Source organism: Spermophilus citellus, assembly GCF_964194105.1.
Source record: "Spermophilus citellus genome assembly, chromosome: 2".
Taxonomy (NCBI): Eukaryota; Metazoa; Chordata; class Mammalia; order Rodentia; family Sciuridae; genus Spermophilus; species Spermophilus citellus.
Window position 1 is genome coordinate 34,324,980 of NC_138183.1, and position 25,826 is coordinate 34,350,805.

A 25,826-nucleotide genomic window follows, 5' to 3' on the forward strand; every position below is an offset into this window, starting at 1 on the left:
GTATAAGGTGTACATGAAACAACGGGATTTCCTGTTTAGAGTTGGGTCCCTTCCCCAAGATATCTCATTATGGACAGGTGCATATTCCAGAACCTTGGGTTCTCTGAAATGGTAGTAAACTGCTGCTGTCCAGGATCTGCCATGTGCCACGGGACCTAAATAGGTCACTAATTGAGCCCTCATGACAAGACCTGAGACCGATGCTTTGGTCACCCCATTGTACAGACAGGAAGACTGAGACTGCAGAGGTTAAGACGCCCATCCAGTGGGTAAGAGCTGGAACTGGAGTCGGTCAGTTGAGCTGGATGATGGGGTGGCAAGTTCTCTGGGGCCTCTCTGTCTGTTTGTGTTCACATTTAAAGAAATGGAAGTCTTAACCCCGCGATCAGCAAGCAGATCAGCGGTGACCGTTCACCACCCCACCCTGTCTCACCGGATATGCACCCTCAACCACAGTCACGGCCTGCCCACGTGGCCTCTTCCTAGCAGGTCACTGTCTAGCTAGAACCGAGCGCTGCTGGTCGTCACTCTTAGGTATTCTCAGGTGCACTCTCCACGTGTCCTATCTCCAGGGCACGGCACCTCATGCCTTTTGTCCCCTTTGTCTCTTGCAGATGTCATGGCACCCCCAGTACCGGAGCTCCAAGTTCCGCCACGTCTTTGGCAAACCAGCCAGCAAGGAGAACTGCTACGACTCGGTGCCCATCACCCGCAGTGTTCACGACAACCACTTCTGTGCTGTGAACCCCCACTTCGTCGCAGTTGTCACTGAGTGTGCTGGTGGAGGGGCCTTCCTCGTCATCCCCCTACACCAGGTAAGGCCCCCTGGACACCCCGAAGCCCAGACAGGTCTCCGGAGGCAGTGCTGGCAGAGAGAAAGCAGGAGGAGCCTAGGTTGTAGCCCACAGGAGGGTGCAGTCCTAGCCCTGCCTAGTCCTAGTTGTGTGGCCTTGGGTAAGTCACTCTGCCTCTTTGAGCCTTATTTCCTTCTTGGGAAAAATATACCTCTCCTGGGATTTCAGCTTCCAACGTCTGGCCTAGCTGGCCTGGGACCTCCTCTCCCCGCTGCAGAACAGTTCTGCGCATTAATCCACCCCTGAGGAAAATAGAACTTTTAGTGCTTTGCTGGACTCATATGAGATCGGGGAAATCTCCAAAGTCATCTTTCCCTGCAAAAATCAAAATGAGTGAGAGAGAGAACAAATGTCAGGCAGGAATCCAGGCAGGATGAGGAGGTAAGCAGGAAGCAAGAGCGAGATCAGGCCTGTCCTCAGAGCGGGCGTGGATAGTATAGACTGGACCTGCTGATGCTCAGTGTTTCCCACTCCCAAAAGCAATGGCTTCACAAGTATCCCTCTAATAGCAGACATTTTTAGGATAGCGATGCTGAGTCTCGGCCTAAAGGCAGAACGGTAGGGCTCCCTGGTTGGAAGTGCTTCTGGTGCACAGCAAAACAGGTGTGAAGCCAACGCCGGGGCCCACACTTGTAATCTCAGCAACTCGGGAGGCTGAGGCAGGAGGATTGCAAGTTTGGGGCTTTGGCAACTTAGCGAGACCTTGTCTCAAAAAAAAAAAAAAAAAAGAAAAAGTAGAAAGAGCTGGGGATGTAGCTCAGTGGTAAAGTGCCTCTGAGCTCAATGTCCAGTTCCAAAAAGAAAAAAGAAAGAAAGAAATAGGTGTGAAGCCTCTCAGGGAGAAGCAGATTAAAGTCAGGGAAATAATAATTCACCAAGGCCACTGTGCAGGTGCACCACCATGAGTGACAGTCAGCTGAAGTGGGAAATCGCAGACCTAGACCTCCAAAGGACTTCAGAAGTTAGGGTCATAAGTGCAAATCAGAATCCTCTAGGCAGGGTGTTTTCATCTTCTTCCTTGTTCTCGGTACTATCTAGTTTACATATGCAACCCTTTTTTATTTTTGAGTCAGGGTCTCATTAGGTTGCTAAGGCTGGCTGCCAACTTTGTGTGTGTGTGTGTGTGTGTGTGTGTGTGTGTGAGTGTGTGTGATTGTGTGTGTGTGGTACTGGGGATGGAACCCAGGACTCGTGCTTGCTAGCCAAGGCTGTACCACTGGGCTACATCCCCAGCTGATCAGACTTGGGATCCTTCTGCCTCATCCTCCTGGACTACAGGCATCTGCCCCCAGGCCAGACAACAGACAAGGTTTAATGATCACAAGAAATTGAGTTAGAAATCAATTCACACTGAGTGTTAAATTCTCCTTCCGGGCCAGGTATGGTGGCACACACCTGTAATCCCAGCTACTCCTGAAGCTGAGGCAGGAGGATCACAAGTTCAAGACCAGTCTTAGTGCAACTACTTCAAGATTTAAAAAGTAAAAAAGGACTGAGGATGTAGCTCAGTGGTAGAGTGCCTCTGGGTTCAACCTCCAACTGAGGGTGGGTAAAAAAAAGATTAGGAGAAAAATCCAATGTAATAAATCCAAAGAAAGAATAAAAGAAGAGGATACAAGTAACATCAGGAACCCAAAAAGCAAGATAGCAGCAGAGTTCCAAAATCTAAGAAGATACTAATATGAGTAATTTTATGCCAATAAATCTGAAAATGTTTACAATATGGGCAAATTCCTACATATATATATATATATATATATATATATATATATATATATGTATGTATATATATAGATATATCTTGTCAATATTAATTCAAGTAGAAATAGAAAGCCTGAACAGTTCTATAAATGTTTAAACAAATTGAGCAACAAAAATTTTCCTTAAAGAAAAATAGCAGAAGGGCTGGGGTTGTGGCTCAGTGACAGAGCACTCGCCTAGCATGTGTGGCACTGGGTTCAATTCTCAGCACCACATATAAATAAATGAATAAAATAAAGGTCGAGCAACAAAGAAAATTTAATTAATTAATTAATTGATTGATTGATTAAACAAACTACCAGATACTTCTGCTGGGTGTGTATATTGGTATGCCTGTTTTGAAAAAAATTAAATTAAAAAGGAAAATAAACATATTTATGTCCCAGAAATCCCACCCCTAAGCATATAACATGTAGGAATGTGCTCGAGTGCACTAGAAGTATGGGCTAGGGGCATTGTTCGTATTATTGCAAAACTAGAAAAACCAGGATGTTGACGAATTGAATAAATGAGTAGTGGTCTGTCCAAACTACTGAATGTACACAACCCTGAAAAGGAGCAAAGTGTAGCCACATAAAGAACAAGGTGCCTCTCCTCTAGATTGAAATAAGCCCAACAAGTTACAAACTGTACCATTCCGTTTACCTAAGATTGAAAACAGCCTGTGTTCAACTATACTGTAAGGGCTGCATAATCAATTAGTAAAATTTTTTTAAAAAGCAAGAAGAGAATGTTACAAAAGCCCCGTGAGGGAGGAGAGGTTGTGACTGGAAGCTGTCTTGTAGGGGGTCCCCCGTGCCAGTGAGTTCTCATGTCTTGACCCAGAGGGGGGGTTCCTGTTGACCGGTGGGTGTTGATTCCCGACAGCTCATCAGGACCTTACACTCTGGGCACTTGTATTCTGCGTATTTGTTGGATTTTACACATCCATACATACAAGGCCTGCATGGATTTACAGGCAACTCTTACAAACCTTTCAAGGAAGAGATAACAAGCTTCTAAAAATAGGAAAATGGAATACTCCCTTCCTCATTCTGTGAGGCCAGCGCGGCCTTGATACCCAACCAGACAAGGACAGAACAAGAAGGAAAAATTGTAGATGGGGCTGGGATGTGGCTCAGCGATAGTGTCCGCCTAGCGGGCAGGAGCCCTGGATTCATCCCTAGCACCACAAAAAAAAAAAAAAAAAAAGAAAGAAAAGAAAAAAATACAGACCAATGACACTCAGGAAGATGGATGCAAAATTACCAGAAAAAAAAAAGAGTGAAACTGTGAATAATTAGGATCCAGTTGGATTTATAACAGAATAAAGGTGGTTTAATACTCGTCAACCCACAAAGGCAAATGTCATTCCTCTTAACCAATGAAAGGAGAGAATCATGCCGTCCTCCCCACAAATGCAGAAAAAGCCCTTGGTAAAGCTCAGTACCCACCCAGGAGAAAAATCTCAGCAAACACGTAGTGTTAGTCCACTTTCTGTCCCTATAACAAACACCTGAGATAACGAACAGAAAGAGGAGACAGTTACTGTGTCTCACTGTGGTGGAGGCTTCGGTCCATGACCAACTGGCCCCTTTGCCTTCGGGCCTGTGGAGAGGCCGGGCATCCTGTGGGAGGGCATGGGGCAGTGAAACCATCACCTGATCACCAGAAGGAGAGACGAAGGCAAAGGTCACAGTGCACAAGCCCCCGCTAGGGCCTGCTCCCAGTGACCTAGAGCCTGCCCCACCCACTAGAGCCAGGCAGGGTAGCACACGCCTGAGACCTCAGCGCCTCAGGAGGCTGAGGCAGGAGGATCACATGTTCAAGACCAGCCTCGGCAACTAAGTGAGACCCTGTCTCAAAGTAAAAAACAGGACTGGGGGTGCAAGAGACGGAGCACCCCTCAAACACACACCAAGCCCCACCTTCTATAGACTCCACCACCTCCCAATAGCACCTCCTCCCTGGTGACCAAGCCTTAAATACCTATTTGTGCCTTTGTGGGACATGACAGATCCAAACTGTGGCACCAGGGATAGAAGGGAATTACACAGCCTGTAGCAGACAGCATTTATTTATTTTATAATTTGAAAATTTGCAAGTATGGTTGAATGAATTCTAGTTTTATCGAATTCACCAGTTATTAACATTTTACCAAATTTGCATTGTGTGATTGTGTGTGTGTGTGTGTGTGTGTGTGTGTGTGTGTGTGTTTGGAAGCAGAGAGAAGTTATAGATAAGATCCTTCACCTCTGATTACTCTACTTCTCTCTGCTTCTTCTAAGGACAAGAACATTTTCTTATAAAACCATAATGCAGCCACATTCTGAGAATTCAACACGATACAGTGCTAAATAATAATGTGCAACCCCAATTCAAATGATCAGACTCATTTATGTATTTTTGGCAGGACTGTCACGTGTATGATGCTGTGTCCTTCTTGTTTCATTACGTCATGGGACACATGCTGCCAGTTTGTCCCATCATTGGTGCTGTTGACTTTGGCCTCTTTTGTAAATGGTAGAAATATCATTTCTAAAGGAGGAACAATAAGAGCAACCTTTTAAAACCACGAATAAGAAGTCATGGCCTGTGCAGTAAGACTAGAAAAAGAAGTTGAAGGTATTGGGATGGAAAAGGAAGAAATAAAACGACTACTCACATATAGGATTGTCTACATAGAAACCCAAAATAGCGTGTCGTCAAATTGTTAGAAAAATTAAGAGCATTTAAAAGGCCTCTGGATATAAAACTCAGAAAAATGAATTGTATCTGTACATACCAGGAACATTTAGAAATTGTAATTTAACATTTGCAGTAGAATCAAAGAAGATTGGATACCTACAAATATGTAAGATTTAGAAAGGAAAATTACATAGCATCACTGAAGGATTAATATCAAAGATGCCCTAAGTATGTGGTGATGTGCACCATGTTCACGGATAGACACCACCGCTTCCTCCTCCAGATCACTATAGGATTCTCCTTTCTGAAGACACATTCCACCACAGAGTCCTTGCTCAGGGCACTGAGCTGTGGCCACTTTTGAACTAGAGTCATTTGTAGTCTTGGGCTGGTACCTCCAAATGTACTAAGGATGGGGAGGGGCACCCGTACTTTGTTCACCTTCATATTACATCGTGGTCACATAGTTGGCGTCCACAAACACCATTGAAAATTGTCCACAAACATTCATCAACTGATTACCTAATGGTTTGTTCATTCAGAAAATCAGGGTGGGCACAGACGGCCAAGGGCAAAGCACAAGCGAAGTCATGTCCAGGGAACAGGGCAGACAATTGATCAACCCAAGGAGAGGAAGGGAAGTGCACTCTGGCAGATAGACGGGCCAGGAGGGAAGAGCCTCTAATGCCAGGGGGAGACACGTGAGCTGCCTTCCAGGGAAGGGACAGTTTGCAGGTGGGGGAGGGAAAGTGCAAAATGAGGCTTAGAGAACTTGAAGGTCAGAGCTAGAGGGGCCTCTGGAGAGGACCCATGTGGCTGCTTGTTTCTTTCAAGCTCTGGGAACCTGTAAAAGATTCCATCCACCAAACACACTGCATCCTAATAATTAGAAATGAATGAATTGATTATCTTTATTTTGATTGCTCAGATTCTTTCATCACTATCACAGTTTCTAACCCACTTGAATTACTCAGTATAAATAGGTACTAACAAGTGATATCAAGGAAGTGCATTGGTTTGATGAGAAGAGAGAGTGACACGGGTGGGGAAAAGGGGACTAGTTTAAGACAGCATGATCTGGGAAGATCATTCTTGGGAGCAGAGAGATATTTGAAGCTCCAGAGGAAATGTTTCGGCAGAACAAATCACAAGTGCAAAGGCCCTGAGGTGGAAATGGGTTTGGAATGTTTGTGCACTGTTACTTGGCAAGAGCCTGGGAGGTGAGGTCAGATGAGCAGGGCCTTGATTCTGAAGCCTATTTAGAACAGTTAGTCCGTGCTCTTCTAAGTCCAATGGAGGAGAGTTAGAACTCAGTTTTTCTGTACAGCCTGATTCTAGGTAAGATGCATGGTCCCCTTTGGCTTTTTGAAATCTTATAAATAGCTTGCGATCATCCCGGACTCCAAAGAATCCAGGCCCAACAGGAGCTTGGAGCCACCTATCCGAGCCCCTGGTACTTTAGTGTTACTGTGCAGATTGTCATTCTGTGGTCCAGAGTGCGTTTCCAGCAGGTTCCCAGAGTGGCCAAGTCAGAATCAGGATGCCTAGTTCAATTGATTCCAGACAAACAATTCATGTTTTCACTGTAAACTTTTTAATTAAATGATTATAGACTCAGAATGCAGTTGTAATAAATAGTACAGAGTACCGATCACCCTGTAGTAAAGGGTAGGTGTTACCCTTTGTCCCCCCAGTAGTGACATCTTATAAGAATGCAGTACAGTGTCACAACCGTGACACCGACATCGATACAGTCAAGGCACAGAGCCTTTCCGTCACTACAGAGACCCCTCCATCGCCCCTTGATGGCCACAGCCACCTCCCTCTGCCCTACTCCCTTCTTTGCCCCTGACAACCACTAAAATGTTCTCCATTCCTATACTTTTGTCCTTTGGAGAATGTTATATAAATGAGCAGCCGTTGGGTGGGCACTCTCCCTCGGCCTCATTCTCCGGGATCTATCCAGGTTGCTGCGTGTGTCGGCAGCCTGTTCCTTTTTCCGGTCGTGCCGTGTTCCACAGAACGGATGCAGCAGTTTACTGAACCACTCACCCCATTAAAAGCCATCTGGGGCCGGGGCCCGGGCTCAGTGGCAGAGCACTCGCCTAGCACGTGTGAGGCACTGGGTCTGATCCTCAGCTCCACATAAAAATAAATGAATAAAATAAAGGCATGATGCCCTTTTTAATTTTATTTTTTATATTAAAATTTTAATATTTTATATTAAAAATAAAATTAAAAAAGAAAGCCATCTGGCTGTTTCCAGTTTGGGGCTGTGAGGGATAAAGCTGCAGTAAGCATTCATGTTGGGGTTACGTTCTTGTGCGTGGAGATGTAACGCAGTCTCCGTGTTTTTTGGGATCGATGCCCAGGAGGGCAGTTGCTGGGCCACAGGACACTTGCCTGTTTACTTTTACAGGAAACGATCAAACCGTTTTCACAAATGATTTTTAGTAAGATATTGCACGGGACTCATTTATACCAAGAATTTCTTTGTCGTCTTATCTAAAAATTGAATAAAACGGTGCGGCCCGTATTTTTACTGCTGATCCTCCTCCCTTGCTCCCAGGTGATGCTCAGGCTGCTGGTTTGCAAGCCCTGTTCTCAGAAGCAAGCCTCTGTCTAGTTCATTTTCATAATTCCAGGAAAAAAAATCTCAAACTCAGAAGTAGATAAAAACAGTGTCATGAATGCTTGTATACCCGGCTTCTAGAATTATCAAGCGTTCACCCTCTGGCTTTATCCATAACCTTTTTTTTTTTTTCCCCTGAAATATTTTAAAACAAATCCTGGTCGTTTTGTCAGACTTCAGTGTGCAACTCCCAAAAGACAGGGACGTTTTCTGACATCACCACAATGCCAGAATCACATCGATCACTTCTTGGAACCATGGTCCCCCATTCATAGGACAGTGTCCCTGGTCGTCTCATAAATGCCTCTGTGTGTGGTTTGTTTGGCCTCCACCAAGGTGCACACCCGGGGCTTGGTGGACGGTTTCTTGTCCCCAGCAGGGACGGGAAACCGACCGGGAACTGAACACACCTGCTCCTCCTTCCCGGAGGCTGGCCTTTGTCCTGGTGTAACCAGGGCTGGGCGTTCACACTGGGTCCTCCCCACACCAGCCTATTTTGTGGGGACGGCCCCGTGGTGCAGATGAGGACGCTGAGGTTCTGTGAGATGACCCCCCAGCACCCTGGGCAGTAGGGCCAGGACCTGGATGGGAGCCCGGACCTGGGTGTGACCTCAGAGCTGCCTCTCCTAACCCCCCTGCTGCTCCTGAGGTTGGCTCTGTTTATTTCCTTGTGCTTCTGGATGGTTACCAGGGATTCTTTCCACGCCAGGCCTAGAGCAGAGTCAGGGAACCCCTTGGCGGTCACAGCCACCTCCCTCCACCCCTGCTCCCTCCTTTGCCCTGACTCCCTCCTTTTCCCAGCAAAAGGAGAAAACACTTCTCCAAGGAAGCGTGTAGGGGCATGCGGGGTTGGGAGGGGCCAGAGGGGCGTGCTTGGAGTGGCACTGTCTTCCCCACCCTCCCTCTCGCACATTGTGACGTGAGCCTGCAGAGGGGCTGAGGTCTGCCAGGGAACAGGGGGAGGACAGGTCTGAGGAGGCCACCCTGAGCCTCAGGGACAGGCAGAGGGGGCTCCTGCCCTGGGACAGAGGCGCTCCCTGCCCCCCAGGGCTGAGAAGTGTGGACTTTGCTGTGAGGTGCGGGGGGGGGGGGGGGGGGTGGAGAAGGGACCAGGCAAGGGCAGCAGAGCCTGGGACACAGCTGGGCGTGGACCAGGCCACAGGGGCTGTGGCCTGAGGGCCAAATGGACACTGGGTGCCTGGGAGGAAGGGGCACTTCACCACTGTGCGCTCAGAGGACACACTGACCCTCGAGCCTGGGTGGCACTCTGCTCGGACTCCCCCAGGGCCACTGCCTGGGAGAATGACCACCTTCCTCCTCAAAGCCTCCAAGGCAAGGCCGGCAGGCCAGGATGTTGAGCCTTCCCATCTAGCAGTGCAGGCTGGGATCAGTCGAGTTCTCTGAAGCCTCTTCCTGGGTACACTGCATCTTTCTTCCTCCCAAGACAGGCAGAGACTGGGAGGCACTGCTTCCTGGGGGTGTCTGGGAAGTCAGTGATATGACCAGCCCGCGTCCACTCCTCAAATGAGCATCCTTAAGGAAAACATTCACAGTACCGTCCTTATAGCCACGGGAACGTGGCTGACCCAGCTCTTGAGATGGTCAGTTGGAAAAGGCACAAGGCATCCAGTGGGCTCACTGGGGCCCCCTGGAGCAGCTGCCATCCGCAGGGATGGGAGTCCCCCGAGAAGAGTTTCACCTGACGCACAGTGAAACACACCAGCAACATTAAAATCCGGGCAGGCCGGGGTGCAGCCCAGTGGCCGAGCCCTGGCTTAGCATGTGTGAGGCCCTGAGTTCAGGCCATGGCTATGACACTGTGACCTGAGTAGCCACACCCTTGTGAGTGCTGAGGGTGACAATAGTGGCCTCACAGCACCTCCCATTGTGGCTGCTGAGGTCTGTGCTCCTGGAGCACACTCCACCTGCCCCAGGGCGGCCTGTGGGAGACTCAGGCTGGACAGCCCAGCCCCAGCACCCAGCCAGGGCTCTCTGGAGCCTGCAAGGGAGCAGGTGCATCTTCCTGGATTTAGAGCCTGTGTTCCCATAAATCAGAGGCCTGTCCCTGGCTGAGTGCTGGCCTAATGCACAGCAAGGTGGAAATGGCCTCCTGTTTATCAGTGTCCCTGCCCTGACAGGCTTTTTAGCAGTTCAGTCAATAGCCCATCAGACTGGCTCATGTCCGCTAATGCCGGTGGTCTCCGGGGAGGCCTGGCCAGCCTTGTCTGTGAGGGGCAGCTGTCTGGGGCTGGAGCTTCTGCCCGGCAGGCCTGGAAGGACTGCTGGCCCCAGCTCAGCCCTCTGGGAGCTGCCCCTCTGAGCCAGGCCTGGCCCTGGGACACCTTCCCTTAGTCTGAGGCTCCCACTCAGAAGGACACAGGAGGCGGGAGATGTGGGAAGTGGCCTCCTGTCAGCCCAGGGCCAGCCCAACAATTAGTGCTTCCTGAGAAACCTGCTGGGCAGAAGTGAAGGCCTGGCCCTGGGCCAGAAATTGGAGATAAAGGTTCTGAGAGCAAACCATGGCCCGCAGCTAAAGGTTCAGTACTGTTCGTGCCCTTTGACCCAGGAAACAATCCAAGAAAAGGGAAAGGTTGAGTGTGGGAAGAGGGCCAGGACACTGACTCAGAAGGCCTCTCAGAGTACCGCTTTAAGTACAGCAGAGGCTGACGCCAGAGAGGCCAGAGGCCTGGGCTCACGCCGGCCCTGGCCCTCACATTCCCAATGATCTGGAGGCCAGTCCCTCCTGTCTGGGCTTCCCCAGGTGCCAGAGTGCTGCAATCCATTAGTGATTGCTGCCAGGGACACGGACGAGAGGGCCCAGGTGTGTGCTCACCACTCCTGGTCTCTGAGAGCCCTGGAGGTTTTTGCTGTTTTGTTTGTCTCACTTAGTTGCCCAGGCTGACCTCAAACTCAGGGTCCTCCCACCTCAGCCTCCTGGGATCTGGGATTACAGGCATGCACCGGGCTCCTTCTGGCCATTATTATTATTATTATTATTATTATTATTATTATTATTATCGGTGGTGGTACTAGGGAGATTGAAGCCCTAGAGATTGATAGGGTGCCCTATCGCTGAGCAATACCCCCAGCCCTTTTTATTTATTTTTTTTTATTTTGAGACAGGGTCTTACTAAGTTGCTGAGGCTGGCCTCAAACTTGCAATTTTCCTGCCTCAGTCTCCTAAGTCACTTGGATTACAAGTGTGTACTACTGCACCCAGCTGTAGATTTTTTTAAATTTATTTATTTTTTTTAACTTTCAGATTTAATTTTGTTTTAATTTGTATTTGTTTTGTTTTTTGGTACCAGGGATTGAACCCAAGGGCATTTAACCGCTGAGCACACATCCCGAGCCCTTTTTATTTTTTATTTTAAGGTAAGGTCTCACTAGTTTGCTTACAGCCTTGCTAAGTTGCTGAGGCTGGCTTTGAACTTGCACTCTTCCTCCCTCAGCCTTTCGAGCCACTGGGATTGCAGGCATGTGCCACTGTGCCCAGTTATAGTGTTGTTTTTAAATACCTTTTTCATTGCCAAATTTACATAGTTAAAATTAAAGAAAAAGAAGATGTTAAAAAACCACCCACATATCCCACCATCTAGATATAACTATAGTTAACATTCTGGTGCATGTGCACACACACACTACATATGCAATCATAGCTATTACTGAGCACTTCTACAGCACTCTTTGGCTTTTCATATATAATATCCCACTTAACCTTCAACAATCTTGCAAGGAAGAGATTATTTGCATTTTACAGATGAGGAAAAGAGACTTGCAAGATTTGAGCAGGTGCTGGGCACAGCAGTGCACATCTGTAATCCCAGTTGCTCAGAAGGCTGAGGCAGGAGGATCTCAAGTTCAAGGCCAGCCTCAGCAACTTAGTGAGGCTCTAAGCAACTTAGTGAGACCCTGCTCCATAAATGAAAAATAAAAAGGGCCAGGGATGTTGCTCAGTGGTTAAGCACCCCTGGGTTCAATCCCTTGTTAAAAAAAAAATTGAGCATGTATGTGACACAGTTTTTTGGTTTGTTTGTTTGTACAGGGATTAGATCCAGGGGTACTTTTCCACTGAGTTACATCCCCAGCCCTTTTTTTGGGAGGAGAGATGTACTGGGGATTGAACTCAGGGGCACTGGACCACTGAGCCACATCCCCAGCCCTATTTTATATCTTTTTTAGAGACAGGATCTCACTGAGTTGCTTAGCACCTTGCTGTTGCTGAGGCTGGCTTTGAACTCTTGATCCTCCTGCCTCAGTCTCCCAAACTGCTGGGATTACAGGCGTGCACCACCACAGCCGGTGCCCTTTTTATTTTGAGACAAGATTTCTCCAAGTTGCTGAGACCCGCCTGAATTTGGAATCCTCCTGCCTCGGCCCCGAGCTGCTAGGATTACAGGTGTGGGCCACCGTGCCCAGCTGTCAGATTTTAATTTTTGAAAACTTGCCCTGAGGACTTGTGTGGAATGGCTTGGAGGCCCTGTGAGGAATCAGTGGCTAGAGGGATGGAGATCTGATCAGGACCGAGGAGTGGGCGGCATGCATGCCTCTCCCCTTCCTATCGGGGACCCATTTTCTTTACCTGTGGAGAAGACAGAACCCTGTGAAAGACATGGAACTTTTGCCCATGTCACTCACACACCTGGAACAAATGACACAAGTCCAAGTTCTCTGAATGGGTGTGTATGTGTGTCCCTCCAGTGTGGGACCCAGTCTAGGGTGAGGTGTCTAATACCCTTTCCCTAGGGTAGAGCTGAGATGGACAGAGTATGTCCAGAGGGGAGCCCAGGGTTGCCTCCTCTGCTTGCAAGCTACTAAGATGCATGCACGCCTAAACTTAGCCCCAGGAACCAGAGGCCCAGGTGACTGCGTTTCCTAGTTTGCCCAAGGTGACCAGGAAGCCCTATGTCCATTATCATGGCAGCTGCCCAATTCAGAGCCTCGTTAAGCAAAGCCAGACACCATCTCTGATCCTTTGCTCAGTTGCAGTTAGGCATAGTCTCTGGGGTGCCACGCAGAAGTGCAGTGGTCAGCTGGGGGTAGCTCAGCAATAGAGCATAGGTTTAGCTGGGTTCAATGCCCAGCACCAAAAAAAAAAAAAAAAAAAAAAGAAGTGCCATTTCTGCAAAGTCAGGGAGGTGAGAGAAGGAGGGGAAGTCCCCTGAGTCCACTCTGTTGAAAGTTCCTTTGCAGGGCTAGGGGTGTGGTCCAGTGGGGAAGTGCTTACCTGGCATGCACAGGGCTCTGGGCTTATCCCCAGTACTGCCAAATAAATAAACAAGCAAATGTCTTTTTTTTTTTTTAGTTCTCGGCGGACACAACATCTTTGTTGGTATGTGGTGCTGAGGATCGAACCCGGGCCGCTCGCATGCCAGGCGAGCGCGCTACCGCTTGAGCCACATCCCCAGCCCCAAGCAAATGTCTTTAAAAGAAAGTTCCTTTGAGCCAGGTGCTGTGGTGCACTCCTGTAATCTCAGCAACTCAGAAGGCTGAGGCAGGAGGATGGCAAATTTGAGGCCAGCCTCAGCAATTTAGCAAGGCCTTGAGCAATTTAGAGAGGCCTTGAGCAACTTAGACCCGGCTCAAAATATAAAATCAAATAATGTGGCGTCATGGGAAAGCAGCCCTGGGTTCAATACCCATGACCAAAAATTAAAAAAAAAAAAAAAGAAAAGAAATTGTATCTGTCACTTCCAATGGGGCCTGCCACCTAGCACATCAAGAGTATTGGCGGGATGGGTGAGTGGCCCACCTTCTCCTCTTCTGTCTCTTCCCCTGTAAAGAGGCATCCTGGGGGGGTGGCTCGGAGGCCTGAGGCTGGATGGTGGCTGTGGGGTGGACCAGGCCTGAGTCCTGGTCCTTGTTCTGACAGGGCCATGAATGTTCTGTGCCAAAAGAGTGTGCTGTCACTGCCAGGCCCAGGTTTCTGGGATTTGGCTGGTCTGGTGGTTCCTTGAGCCCAGGAAATCCAGGTCTGTGGATGGGGCTGGCAGTCTCAGCTCAGGGCTTCGGGCCCGGGCTGCAGGGCCTATATTTCCTTCTTTGCATGGATGCAGGAATTCTCCACAGGAAATGGGGGGCTGTGTTCTAATGGAGGTACAGGCACACACTGCCACATTCACTGTTTCAAAGTCGATGCAGTGGGTCAGTGTGGTCACAAAGCTCTGTGACCGTCATCACTATCCGATTCCAAAATAATTCGTCATTCCAAAAAGAAACCCGATACTCACTAGTCTCCCCCACAGCAGCCCCTCTCCCTAGGCAACCACTAATCTGCCTTCTGTCTCCATGATTTTTTTTTTTTTTGGTCCCCCAGGGGCACTTAACCACTGAGCCACATCCCAGCCCAGCCCATTTTATTTTTTATTTTGTGACAGGGTCTCACTAAGTTGCTTAGGACCTTGCTAAGTCTCTGTGACTAGCCTTCAACTTCCTGTCTCAGCCTCCCAATATCGGATTATGGTGTGTGCCACTGAGCCTGGCTTTTTGGGGCTTAACCGATCATTCTACCTCAGGCTTCTAAGTAGCTGGGACGACAGAAACCCTCCACAGTGCCTGGCCTTTTACACCTGTCTTCTAATGTAGCACAGTGTTTTCATGATTCATCCACGTTGTACTATGTATCAGTACTTCATTCCTTTTCCTAGCTGAATAATACTCCATTGTATGAATGCACAACACTGTAGATATCCATTCATCACTTGATGAACATTTGGGTTTCCAGTTTGTGTGTGTGTGTGTGTGTGTGTGTGTGTGTGTGTGTGTGTGTGGTACTAGGGATTGAATCTAGGGTTTCATGCATGCTAGGCAAGCCTTCTACTGCTGAGCTACATCCCCAGCCATTTTTATTTTCTTTTGAGATAGTGTCTTACTAAGTTGTTGAGGCTGGCCTTGGACTTGGGATCCTCCTGCCTCAGCCTCCTGAGTTGCTAAGATTACAGGCTTGTGTCACTACGCCTGGCTAACATTGGGAGGTTTTATGTAGACCTGTGTTTGCATTTTCTTGGGGATACACCTCGGGGTGGAATTGCTGGGTCATATAGTAATTCTGTGTGTGACCTTTGAGGAACTGTGCCAGTCTGTTTTCCAAAAGAGCTGCACCTTTTCACAGACGGGCCAGCAGGGTAGGAAGGGACTCGCCCTGTCCTGAACACTCCTGTGTGCGGGCACCGTGCCGCCTCGGATCCTCACATGTACCCATTATTCCCTCCACTGGACCCAGGAGGACACTGAGGCTCAGAAAAGTGTTGTAACTCCCCGAGGGAACATGCGGGGAGACCTAGATTCACACCCAGATCTGTCCCTTACGCTTTTCCCTTTACTCCGCGATTGCTGACTGGGTGACCTGGGGGTGCTAGACTCACAGTGGCCTCCTCCCCGGCCAATGTTTTACAGACAGGAAAGTTGGACCCCCACTACCCGAAGGTCTGTGGGCACCGCGGGAACGTCTTAGACATCAAGTGGAACCCTTTTGATGACTTTGAGATCGCCTCCTGTTCAGAAGACACCACGGTGAGTGTGGGCACCTGGCCCCTTGCCTGGAGGGGGTGGGGCGGGGCAGGCAGGCCAGGTGACATCTACTGGGCTCCAGGGGGCCTCACCTTCATCACGGAGGGGAGGTCGCCACGTGGGGAGGGTGAGACGTTGAGAAGTTCTGGGCACTGTGGGACTTGGGGACCACTCCTCTCTGGGGCCTCTGTTTCCCCACTTACAAAATGGGTATATAATAGCTTCAGCCCATCTCCTGAGGATCCAGTGAGAGTCGGCTCCAGTGGGAGAGCCCACCCTCTGGGGGACTGCAGAATGCTGCAAGGGACATTTTTATTGTGGTCAAAAACTGACATGCCACTTGATCTCACAGACGGTGGGGAAGTAAACTATAAAATGATGGAAACAGGAGCCTTGTTGACCGTGGACCCCATAAAGCTGGGTGTGGTGGCCCACACCTAGGATCCCAGCCACTCAGGAGGCTGAGGTTGGAGGATCTCAAGTTCAAGGCCAGCCTCAGCAATTGAGCAAGTTTCCCTGTCTCAAAATAAAAAGGGCGGGGGATGTGGTTCATGGGTTAAGCACCCCCCGAGTTCAATTCCTGGTACCAAAATGAAACAAAACAAAATATGAGCTCCAGAACCATCCCAGAAGGTCAGTCCACCATTTCAAAAGGTCAAGGTCAGTCCCACCAACTTTTTCTTTTTTTTTTTTTTTTTTAGATGAGGTCTTGCTGTGCTGCCCAGGCTGACCTTGAACTGCTGGGATCACTAGTGATCCTCTTGCCTCAGCCTCCTGGGTACCTGGGACTGCAAGCATGAATCACCATGCCCAGTTTTCACCCACTTTTTTGAGCTCCTCCTGTATACCAGAGACCTAGTCACTGTCACCACAATGTTCAGTTTCATTTACTTATAATTCATCCTGTAGCTCCTCCTAAAACAATAATGGTTGTGGCTTAAAAAGCGCAGGTGCAATCAGAAGATGACAATAAGGTGACAGTGCAGGCCTCATTTCTTGCAATCCCGCTGCATTCTTGACTCAGGACACTTAGTTCACTCCGTCTTCCCAGCGACCCCACAAGGGAGAATGTATTTCGGGTGGACAAGCCCAGGGTCAGAGACGGGCAGCACCTTGCCACGTTACAATGACAGGTGTGACTGACAGCAGAGCCTCTCCTCTGTCTGCTGAGCTGTGTCACATTCCTCAAAGCTGCAGATGGAGGACACGGGGAAAGAGCTCTGTGGGCTGAGCGCCTGCTCTTGCCCGGCAGCTGCAGCAGGAAGGGAAACAGAGTGGCTCGCAGAACCTCCTGCTGGATGGAAGGAGGTGGAACAGGGTGTGGGGCAAGGCAGGCAGGCACTTCCCAGAAGCTTTGTGTCGTGCCCATACAGGACATTGCTGAGAAACGTAAGGGACAGTTTCACCAAAAGGGCAATCGAGGCCTGGGACAGAGGGCCTTTCTCCAGTGAGTGTGGCTGCTGGCAGTATGCCACCCCTAGCTCAGCCCGCCCTCCCTGATCCCGTCCCTCTCCAAGCAGCTCTGAAAGCCCCCTAGAAGGACAGTCACTCTTTTTTTTTTTTTTTTTCTTTTTGGTACCATGGGTTGAACCCAGGGCCACTTGACCACAGAGCCACATCCCCAGCTCTATTTTAGAGACAGGGTCTCACTGAGTTGCTTAGCACCTCACTTTTGCTGAAGCTGGCTTAGAACTCACGATTCTCCTGCCTCAGCCTCCTGAGTTCTGGGATTAGAGGCGTGTGCCACCGTGCCCAGCTAGAAGGTCTATTTATTAAAGACCTCATGGCCTACCACGGTCGCTTCTCTGATAGCCCAGGGGCAGTGGCCATGATTATTGGGATTGGGGTGTTTGTTGGTCAGCTCTCTGTAGCTGTGACAAATGCTGGAGAAGACAACCTAGAGGGGGAAAGATGTATTTGGGCCCCTGTTTTCAGAGGTTCGGTCCACGCTGGGCTGGCTCTGCTGCACTGGGTCTGAGTGGGGCAGAGCCTTGTGGCAGAAGGGGGTGGCAGGGGAAAGCCACTCACCCGTGACAGCAAGTAACAGAGAGAGAAGGGCCCGGGGACAAGAAATGCCCTTGCAGGGCACACGGTGAGAGGCGCTTCCTCCAGCTAACCCCCCCCCCACCCCCATCCTAAAGCTGCCACCATGTCCCACAATGCCATCAAGCTATTAATCCCTCTGTGGATCAATCCACTGATGCCGTCAAAGCCTCACGATCTCATCCCCTTTCTAAAGCCCCAACCTTGTGGCCTTGGAGACCAAGCCTGAGCCTTTGGGGGACACCCAAGCCTCAACAGAGGGGAGCAAATTCATTCTGGGTAAATGCATCTGTGGAAAGTGCCAGGCTGTCTGCTCTGTGCCCCCAGGCCCTGGGCTGGGCACCATGGGGATGGGCCAGCAGCAGACCTGCCCAGAGCCTGTGTTCCAGCCAAGTCCAGCTCTGTGCAGTGACAGCCCTCCCCGGCCTGCCCTGTCTGAAGCCTGTGCCTCTCCAGACAGAGTTCACTTCCTAGTTTCAGATCCAAGGCCATCAGGAAATAGGTGTTAGCTGAATGATTTAAAAAGTCTCCCACCTGAAAAACCTGTCTGTCCCTAAGGGAAGTGTACACACATCACCTAGGACCTGAGAACCCGGCAGGACAACGGGAATGTCAAGGCAGCACCATCCCTGGCTGCATCTCCATTGGTGTTCTCAGGATGGGCTTCCTCTTTGCCATGGCAGCCCCCCTCTGTGTTCAGACGACACCACTCTAGAAGGGAGCCCCAGGCCCTCACGGTGAAGCTCAGCCTAGGACCCCTGCGGCCCAGCCTCCTGGCCAGTGGTCTTTCCTCCCCCAGGCCACCCACAGTTCCTCTCTAAGTCAAGTCTCTGGCTGCCCTTCCCTGCTCCAGGGCCCACAGTGATTCCCGAGTGCCCTGAGAACATAGCCCAACCCCTTCATCCGGACAGTTGAGGCTCCACTCTGGGCCTCTGGGCAAGGAGAAGGAACACTCTTGAGCAGTCTTCCTAGGCTGAGAAGCAGATTTGCACTGGCATCCAGCCTGGGAGACATGCCTACAGTCCACCCACCGGCCACCACCTCCGGCCGTCAAGATGGCAAAAATGAAGCCAGGCATGGTGGGACACAGCTGTAATCCCAGGCACTCAAGAGGCTGAGGCAAGAGGATCACAAGTTTGAGGCCAGCCTCAGCAATTTAGCAAGGCCCTAAGCAACTTAGAGAGACCCTGTCTCAAAGAAATAAAAAGAGCTGGGAATGTAGCTCAGTGGTAAAGAATCCCAGGTTCAATCCCTAATACAAAAAAAAAAAAAAAAAAAAAAAAGGTAAAGATTTCCTAGTGGCATATTTGGAAGTATAGACTCATCTCTGATCAAAATCAGCCCCTGTTTGGGCTGGAGGACTAGGTAAAGCCCTGTCCCCCCTCTGAGTGAGGAGCAGCTATGTAGAGCTCCTCCCGACCTTCTGCTGGGCACCACATGGATCTGTGGCTTAGGGTGGAAAGGTACCAATGTGCCCCGGATGACACTCCCGGACCATGTTTCCCTACCAGATTAAGATCTGGGACATCCCCAAGCAGCTGCTGACAAGGAACCTCACAACCTACAAGAAGGAGCTGGTGGGCCACTCGCGCAGGGTGGGCCTGGTGGAGTGGCACCCCACGGCCGCCAACATCCTCTTCAGCTCTGGCTACGACTACAAGGTGAGGCCATCTCTGAGTTTCCGGAGGCTTCCCAGAGGAGTCCCCGAGAGCTGGGGGCTTAGGACAACAGAGACTCACTCACTCCTACTTCTAGAGATGACTAATTGGGAATCCTGGTGTTCGGAGGCCATGCTCCCTCCCGAGGCTCCAGGGAGAATCTTTCTGTGCCTCTTCTGGCATCTGGGGGCTCCAGGGGTCCTTTGGCTGATAGCTGTGTCACCCCAATCTCTGCCTCTGTCTTCATGTGGCCACATCCCTGTGTATTCTTTCCTGGTCTTAGAAGGCACACCTGTCATTGGATCGAGGGCCCACCCCAATTTATTGGGACCTCATCTTAATTAACTATACCTGTGAAGACCGTATTTCCAAATAATGTCACATCTGAGGTTCTGAGTGGACATGAATTTTCTCAGGGGGACACTGTTCAGGCCATTACTGCCTGCCTGGAAGGGACCAGCTTCCTTTGCTCCACTGACTGCCCATCAATGGGGACAGTTTACAGCCCAGGAGACCTGGATGCTGTCCAGCTTAGTCACGGACTTGCAGTATGATCTGGGACTGTCCCTTTTCTTGGCCTCCGTGTCTGTGGGCCGGTGAGACCCCAGCTGTAGATTCCCAGCTCTTCCCCTCTGACTGTATTGGGTTTGCAGAGGCACTGCAGGGACTCTGCGGTGGGTCAGGGAGTGGCTGGGAGCCCTTGGAGGGATCTGGGCCTTCCACGGCCCTCTGATCACAAGTGGATTTCTGAAGCCAGATATGTGATGCACACCCAGCCACTCAGGAGGATTCCAAGTTCAAGGCCATCACAGCAACTTAGGGAGACCCTTTCTCAAAATGAAAAATAAAAAGAGCTGGGGATGTAGCTCAGTGGTAAAGTGCCCCTGGGTTCAGTCCCTAGTACCTGGGCGGGGCGTGGGGGAAGAAGTGCTTCTGTAACCTGTTTGTGCAGCGCGGTCTGCTGGGCTACCCTGTGCGGATGTGCAGGCTGTTCTGCACCCAACTCCAGGGGGCGCTGTTCACATCCCAGGCTATGAGCACGGGTGGCCTTGGAGCTGCACAGGGCCCTGGTTATCCTCGGGAAGTGGAAACTGCTGCTGATAACTGTCTGAAACCCCCTGGATTAGCTAGTGGGTCCCCTGGGGTCCTGCCCCGCATGGAGGCTTTCTTGCTCAAAGGCAGATGGTGTTTTCCTGTCACTGCCAACAGCCTGACTCCTGGCTTCCCCCTCCTGCCACAGGCGCGCCCACCCTCCTTCCCTGTCTTCTGGGCCTGGCCGCCAGCTGCGGCTTCCCTCCCGGGGATACTGTGTTTCCCTGCAGCCTGGTCAGCCGTGTGGCTCTGGGGGCTGGGCGGGGGTGGCCTCTGCACTTAGAGCCAGCACTCCGCCGTGCAGGTGATGGTCTGGAACCTGGATACAAAGGAGTCTGTCATCGTAAACCCCGTGAGGACAATTACCTGTCACCAAGATGTGATCCTCTCCATGTCCTTCAACACCAACGGCAGCCTGCTGGCTACTGCCTGTAAAGACCGCAAGATTCGGATTCTTGACCCTCGTCTAGGAACTATCCTCCAGGTCAGTGCTGGGCCAGGGTCTGGCTTGGAGTCCAAGAATGGGGTGGGGAGGCTTCTGAGAACAGCTGGCCCCCGGTCAGCACCCGGCTCTCTCTGTAGGCAGCATCCGCATCTGGCCTCTCGGCACCACTGGGAAGTGAGATAAGTCATGCCCATTTTCCAGGTGAGAAAACCGAGGCCAAAGAAGCCTGAAGTGTCTTTTGCACTTCATGAGCTAGGATCGGAACCTGGTCTAACTCCAAGACTGGTTGGTGTGCCTCAGCTCTGTCACTAGCTGGGGATCAGGACCCCAGAGGAGTGACCCTCGGCAAGCACTTCCCACTCTCTGAGCCTATCTGCTCATCGGCGACAATAGGCTGTTAGTCTTTCCTCTCAGAAGACTAAATAGAACAACCCTAATGCCACCTGCACCCAGCCCCCTGCCTGGCCCACAGCGGGTGCTCAGTATCGCTGGGCAAGATGTGGAGCTGGCGGAGGTTTCCTGTATCCTACCTCTGAAAAATAGTGGGAAAGCTGGGTGTGGTGCCGCACACCTGGAACCCCGGCAGCTCAGGAGGCTGAGGCAGGAGGAGCATGAGTTCAAAGCCAGCCTCAGCAACTTAGAGAGGCCCTCAGCAACTCAGTGAGACCCTGTCTCTAAATAAAAATGTAAGAGGGCTGGGATGTGGTTCAGGGTTAAGTGCCCCTGGGTTCAATCCGCAGTACCAAAAAAAAAAAAAAAAAAAAAATAGTGGGAGAATCTTCGTGTAGATGGGAGTGACCTGGGAAGGCTTCCTGGAGATGGTGCCCCTGGGTGGCTTCTCCAGCAGAGTTGGGGGGCTCCTTCCACGTGGAGCAGAAACCCCAGCTCATGGCCCAGGAGTGCCCTCCCAGCGTCCCCGACACTGACTCCACCTTTCCCTCCAGGAAGCCAGCTACAAGGGGCACCGGGCCAACAAGGTGCTGTTCCTGGGGAACATGAAGAAGCTGCTGTCCACGGGCACATCTCGGTGGAACAACCGGCAGATGGCCCTGTGGGACCAGGTGAGCCTCAGGCATCACCCGGCCCTCAGCTGAGGGTGGGCTTCAGTCCTTCTCTCAGGGGTCTCTCACACACACTTGGCAGAGTCTGCCCAGGGCTGGGGCGGGGTTCAGGGTGAAGAACAGGGAGATGCCCCTGGGCAAGGCCAGACCTTGTGCAGCTGATCATTGAAGGAGTCAGGAGCCCCCGGCTTCAATTCCCGATGCCAAGGCAATAAAATATCACACAAGATGGGGGGGAGGAGGGGAGCAGGGGAGCAGAGTGAGATCAGGTGTGCCAAAAGTGACTCGGTAATGACAAAATGCTGCCAAACAAGTGGAGGGATACGTAAGTGTTTTATTTATTTATCGTGGGACTGGGGATTAGACCCAGGGATGCTTAACCACGAGCAACAGCCCCAGCCCTTTTATTTATTTGTTTGTTTGTTTGTTTGTTTGTTTGTTTTGAGAGGGTCTTACTAAGATTCTGAGAGTCTTGTTAAGTTTCTGAGGCTGGCCTTGAACTTGCAATCCTCCTGCCTCAGCCTACTGAGTTGCTGGGATTACAGGTGTGCACCACCCGCCCAGCTTGTTTTAGTCCCTTTAAAATGTTATGTCCACCTGGGGCTCTTGACTCCTCCAAGTCATTATGACAACCCACAAATTGAACCTCAAGAGCCAGGGACTCAACACATACACATAAAGTCAGTATTCTTTCTTACACACACATGTGTGCACACACGGCCCTGTGGCAAGCACCACCGAGGCCCCCAGGCGACTCACGGGCCTTCCTGGTCTCCCTTCCCTTGCAGGACAACCTCTCTGTGCCTCTCACAGAGGAGGACCTGGACGGCTCCTCAGGTGTGCTGTTTCCCTTCTACGACGTGGACACCAACATGCTCTACATAGTGGGGAAGGTCAGCCTGGCACAGGAGGGAGGTGGCCACCTGGAGCCCTGAGGCAGAAGGCAGAGATGTCCCAGCCTTGGCCCCACTGGTGCCCAGCCTGGGCCCTTGCGAGTATAGGGCAGGGACAGGCCACTCTTCCCCATGGGAGAGCACCCCTCTGCCACCTTCCTTGCTCCAGAGAAACCCCTGGGACCAGGACTTTGCTGGACACTCCAAGCTTGTCCCTCCCCAACTCTGGGTCCAGAGCATTTCTCAGCAGGGCACTGTGAAGTTGGGGCAGAGCAGGTGTCCACCGGGTAGGGCTGTCCATACCTGGTACCTCTGACCTCTTCACCAATGCCAGGATCGGTGCTCTCCTCACCTCCAAGTCACTATGACAACCAGCAATGTCCCCCGAGGGCCAAGACTCTCCGGTTGACTCTGAGGACTTGCCAGTGCTGACCTCCGTGGGTGGCACTAGGGTGGGCGTAGGTTCAGGCCTGTCTCCCCAGAGCTTTGCCTGGCCTTGGAGGATCTGGAGGGGTTGGTCATGGTCGGAGGACACTCTCTTGCCTGCCTTGGTGAGGGGCCCAGCTCCCTGGTGTCCCCTGTGGGGCAGGGGGACTGCCAGCCGTTCACGCTGAGAGCGGGGATCTGGCCGCCTGGCAGTGGCTGGGGTGTGCTGCTGGGCACTGGCAGAGTCTGGCCTCCTCATTTCCCAGGGAGACGGCAACATCCGCTACTATGAGGTGAGCGCCGAGAAGCCCCACCTGAACTACCTGACCGAGTACCGCTCCTACAACCCGCAGAAGGGCATTGGTGAGCAGGACCCCGGGCTACGGGGGCGGCAGGGAGCAGCCAGCGGGAGGGGACCCACAACGGTCCTCACCTGTGGCTGTCTTAGCCTCTTCCTGTTGCCAGTAACACAGTATTGACAACAGATGAGGTGTGCTCTGACTCGGGATCCTCAAGGTCCAAGGTCAGGGGGCTGCATCTGGTGATGGTCTCTGTGCTGGCAGAGTCCCAGGGCAGCACAGGGCGTCATGAGATGGACAGGAGCATGCATGTGTGTGGCTTTTGGTCCCAGAGAGCCACTGGGGTTCAACCAAGAGGGCTCTACCCTGATGACCTCATCCAATCCTAATCCCTCCCGTCTCTCCACGCGGAGATTCAGTTCCCAGCTCTTAACTCCTCACAGTGGAGATGGAATTTCAGTATCGGAGGTCTTGGAGGACTCAGATATTGAAATTCATATATTGAAATCGGAGCCTCCAGGGAGCAAGCCCCTCCTCCTTTCTTTAGGGATTTAAGAAGATTCAACTTTTTATCCATAAGAAACCCTCTTTAGCTGGACGCGGTGGCACATGACTATAATCCTAGCTCCTCAGGAGGCTGAGGCAGGAGGATGGCAAGTTGGAGGCAGGGTCCGACTGTCTCAACCCCATTCTCCCAGTGCAGGGCCCAGCCCAGCGTAGGTGTCATTCATGAGCTTTTCACTGAGGGGAGGTGGCAGGAGGAGGGCAGTGTCTCTCCACGTCCAGGTGTGCAGCCTGGCTTTCCCCTCCTGCTCGGTCCCTGTGGCCCCAGCCCAGCCGGAACCTCTTGGCTCTCCTTGGCTCTCTGTCCCCAGGTACCATGCCAAAGAGAGGTCTCGAAGTGTCCTCCTGCGAGATCTTCCGCTTCTACAAGCTGATCACAACCAAAAGCCTCATTGAGCCCATATCCATGATTGTACCCCGGCGGGTAAGGGAGGTGGGGGCTGTTCGGGAGGGAAGGGGGGGAACCCATCCTGGAGAAGACAGAGCTGGGGTTGTCAGGGTCCCAGACCCTCCAGCCCATACCTTGGTGGCAGCCACAGGACCGCTGAGAGCCGCTTCTCCAAGGGAAGGCCCTCCTCATGGTCAGGGTGACATCACTGGGGCCAGGAGTCCTGGCTCTCTCCCTACCTCAGCTCTTGAGCTGCTGTGTGTCTTTGGGCAAGCCCCTTTGGTCTCTGGGCCTGGGTTTCCTGGATTCAGCAGGAGTCACCATCTGGACTTTCCCTGCAGTCGGAATCCTACCAGGAGGACATCTACCCGCCCACAGCAGGGGCCCAGCCCTCCCTGACTGCCCGGGAGTGGCTCAGTGGGATGAACAGAGGTGAGGAATGTGGGGGGAAGTGGAATCCCAGTGGACCTGTATTTTTATTTTCTTGTGGCCTCTGAGGAGAGGCCCTTGACAGACACGTGAAAGGCCAGGAAAGCAGGGACTTACCCAAGTGGCTCCGAAAACTCCCTCCAACCCAAGTCAGCCAGTCAGCTCCCTGTTCTGTGTGGCCCTTAGACAGGGCCTGCTCCTCCCTGGACCTGTTTCCTCCCCCATAGGCCTGATGCCCACCTCCCCTGCTTCCCAGGATGGTTGGGAGGACTGATGAACTTGGTAGATGGCAGAGTGCAGTGTGATAGGACAAGGTGTCACTCAAGGAGTTCCTCGTGCTTGGGGGCAGCCCCAGGGCCTGAACTGCGCTGTTCCCACAAACGAGCCTTTGCTTAGTTACACACGTGGGGGTTCGGGTCTGATTGTCCCATCCATCCGTGGACTTGTGCCATTCCGCAGGTGGCTGGATCTCCTGCGCCTGTTGTATGTCGCTGTGTGACTGTGTCGGCCTGTGTCCGCGTCCCATGCTCAGTCCTCTCACCGCCCTTGGCTTCTTCCCTCCTAGAGCCAATCCTGGTGTCCCTGAGGCCCGGCTCCCAGCCGCTGAGCCCCCGGCCACTGCCTCCAGAGAAGCCCCTCTCCACCCCCACGGCCCGGACCTCACCCCGGCTCTTGGACCACACTGCAAAGCTGTCTGCAGAGGACAGCCAGAGGCCCCTCTCCCAGCCGGAGGGGAAGGCGCCGAGGTGGGCTGCGGAACACAGGCCCGAGGAGAAGAAGTCCTGGTTCACAAATGGCTTTGATATTTTCGAATGTCCCCCACCAAAGACAGAGAACGAGGTGTGAAGGGGGTCTGCTGTGGGGGGGTCAGGGGAAGGGCCCCGAGGGAGGAGGGGAGGGAGAGGTGAGAGGTGCAGCCCGCTGTGTGCCCTGCCTAGGCCTTCACTCACTCTGTTCTTCCTCAGTGACTCAGACAGGTGGTGGGAAGCCCTTTGTCAAGTGCCTGGGCTTGACCTGCTGAGCATCCAGGCCCTTCCCCTGCTGACATTCTGGGGTTTCCTGGGCCTTTGGAGTCAACATCTGTTACATCCCTACTGAGAAGCAG

General features: G+C 51.8%; 1 protein-coding gene across 1 annotated transcript in view; it reads left to right on the forward strand.

The window, feature by feature from the left end:
• CORO2A (coronin 2A) overlaps positions 1–25,826 on the forward strand; it is a 50,845-nt gene that overhangs the window by 24,295 nt on the left and 724 nt on the right. Inside the window, exons 2-11 of the mRNA XM_081279753.1 lie at positions 615–815; positions 15,310–15,426; positions 18,978–19,127; positions 20,521–20,700; positions 21,606–21,722; positions 22,511–22,615; positions 23,308–23,404; positions 24,216–24,328; positions 24,634–24,724; positions 25,287–25,561. Coding sequence (XP_081135879.1) covers positions 615–815; positions 15,310–15,426; positions 18,978–19,127; positions 20,521–20,700; positions 21,606–21,722; positions 22,511–22,615; positions 23,308–23,404; positions 24,216–24,328; positions 24,634–24,724; positions 25,287–25,561 — 1,446 coding nt within the window. The remainder of the gene's footprint in view (positions 1–614; positions 816–15,309; positions 15,427–18,977; positions 19,128–20,520; positions 20,701–21,605; positions 21,723–22,510; positions 22,616–23,307; positions 23,405–24,215; positions 24,329–24,633; positions 24,725–25,286; positions 25,562–25,826) is intronic.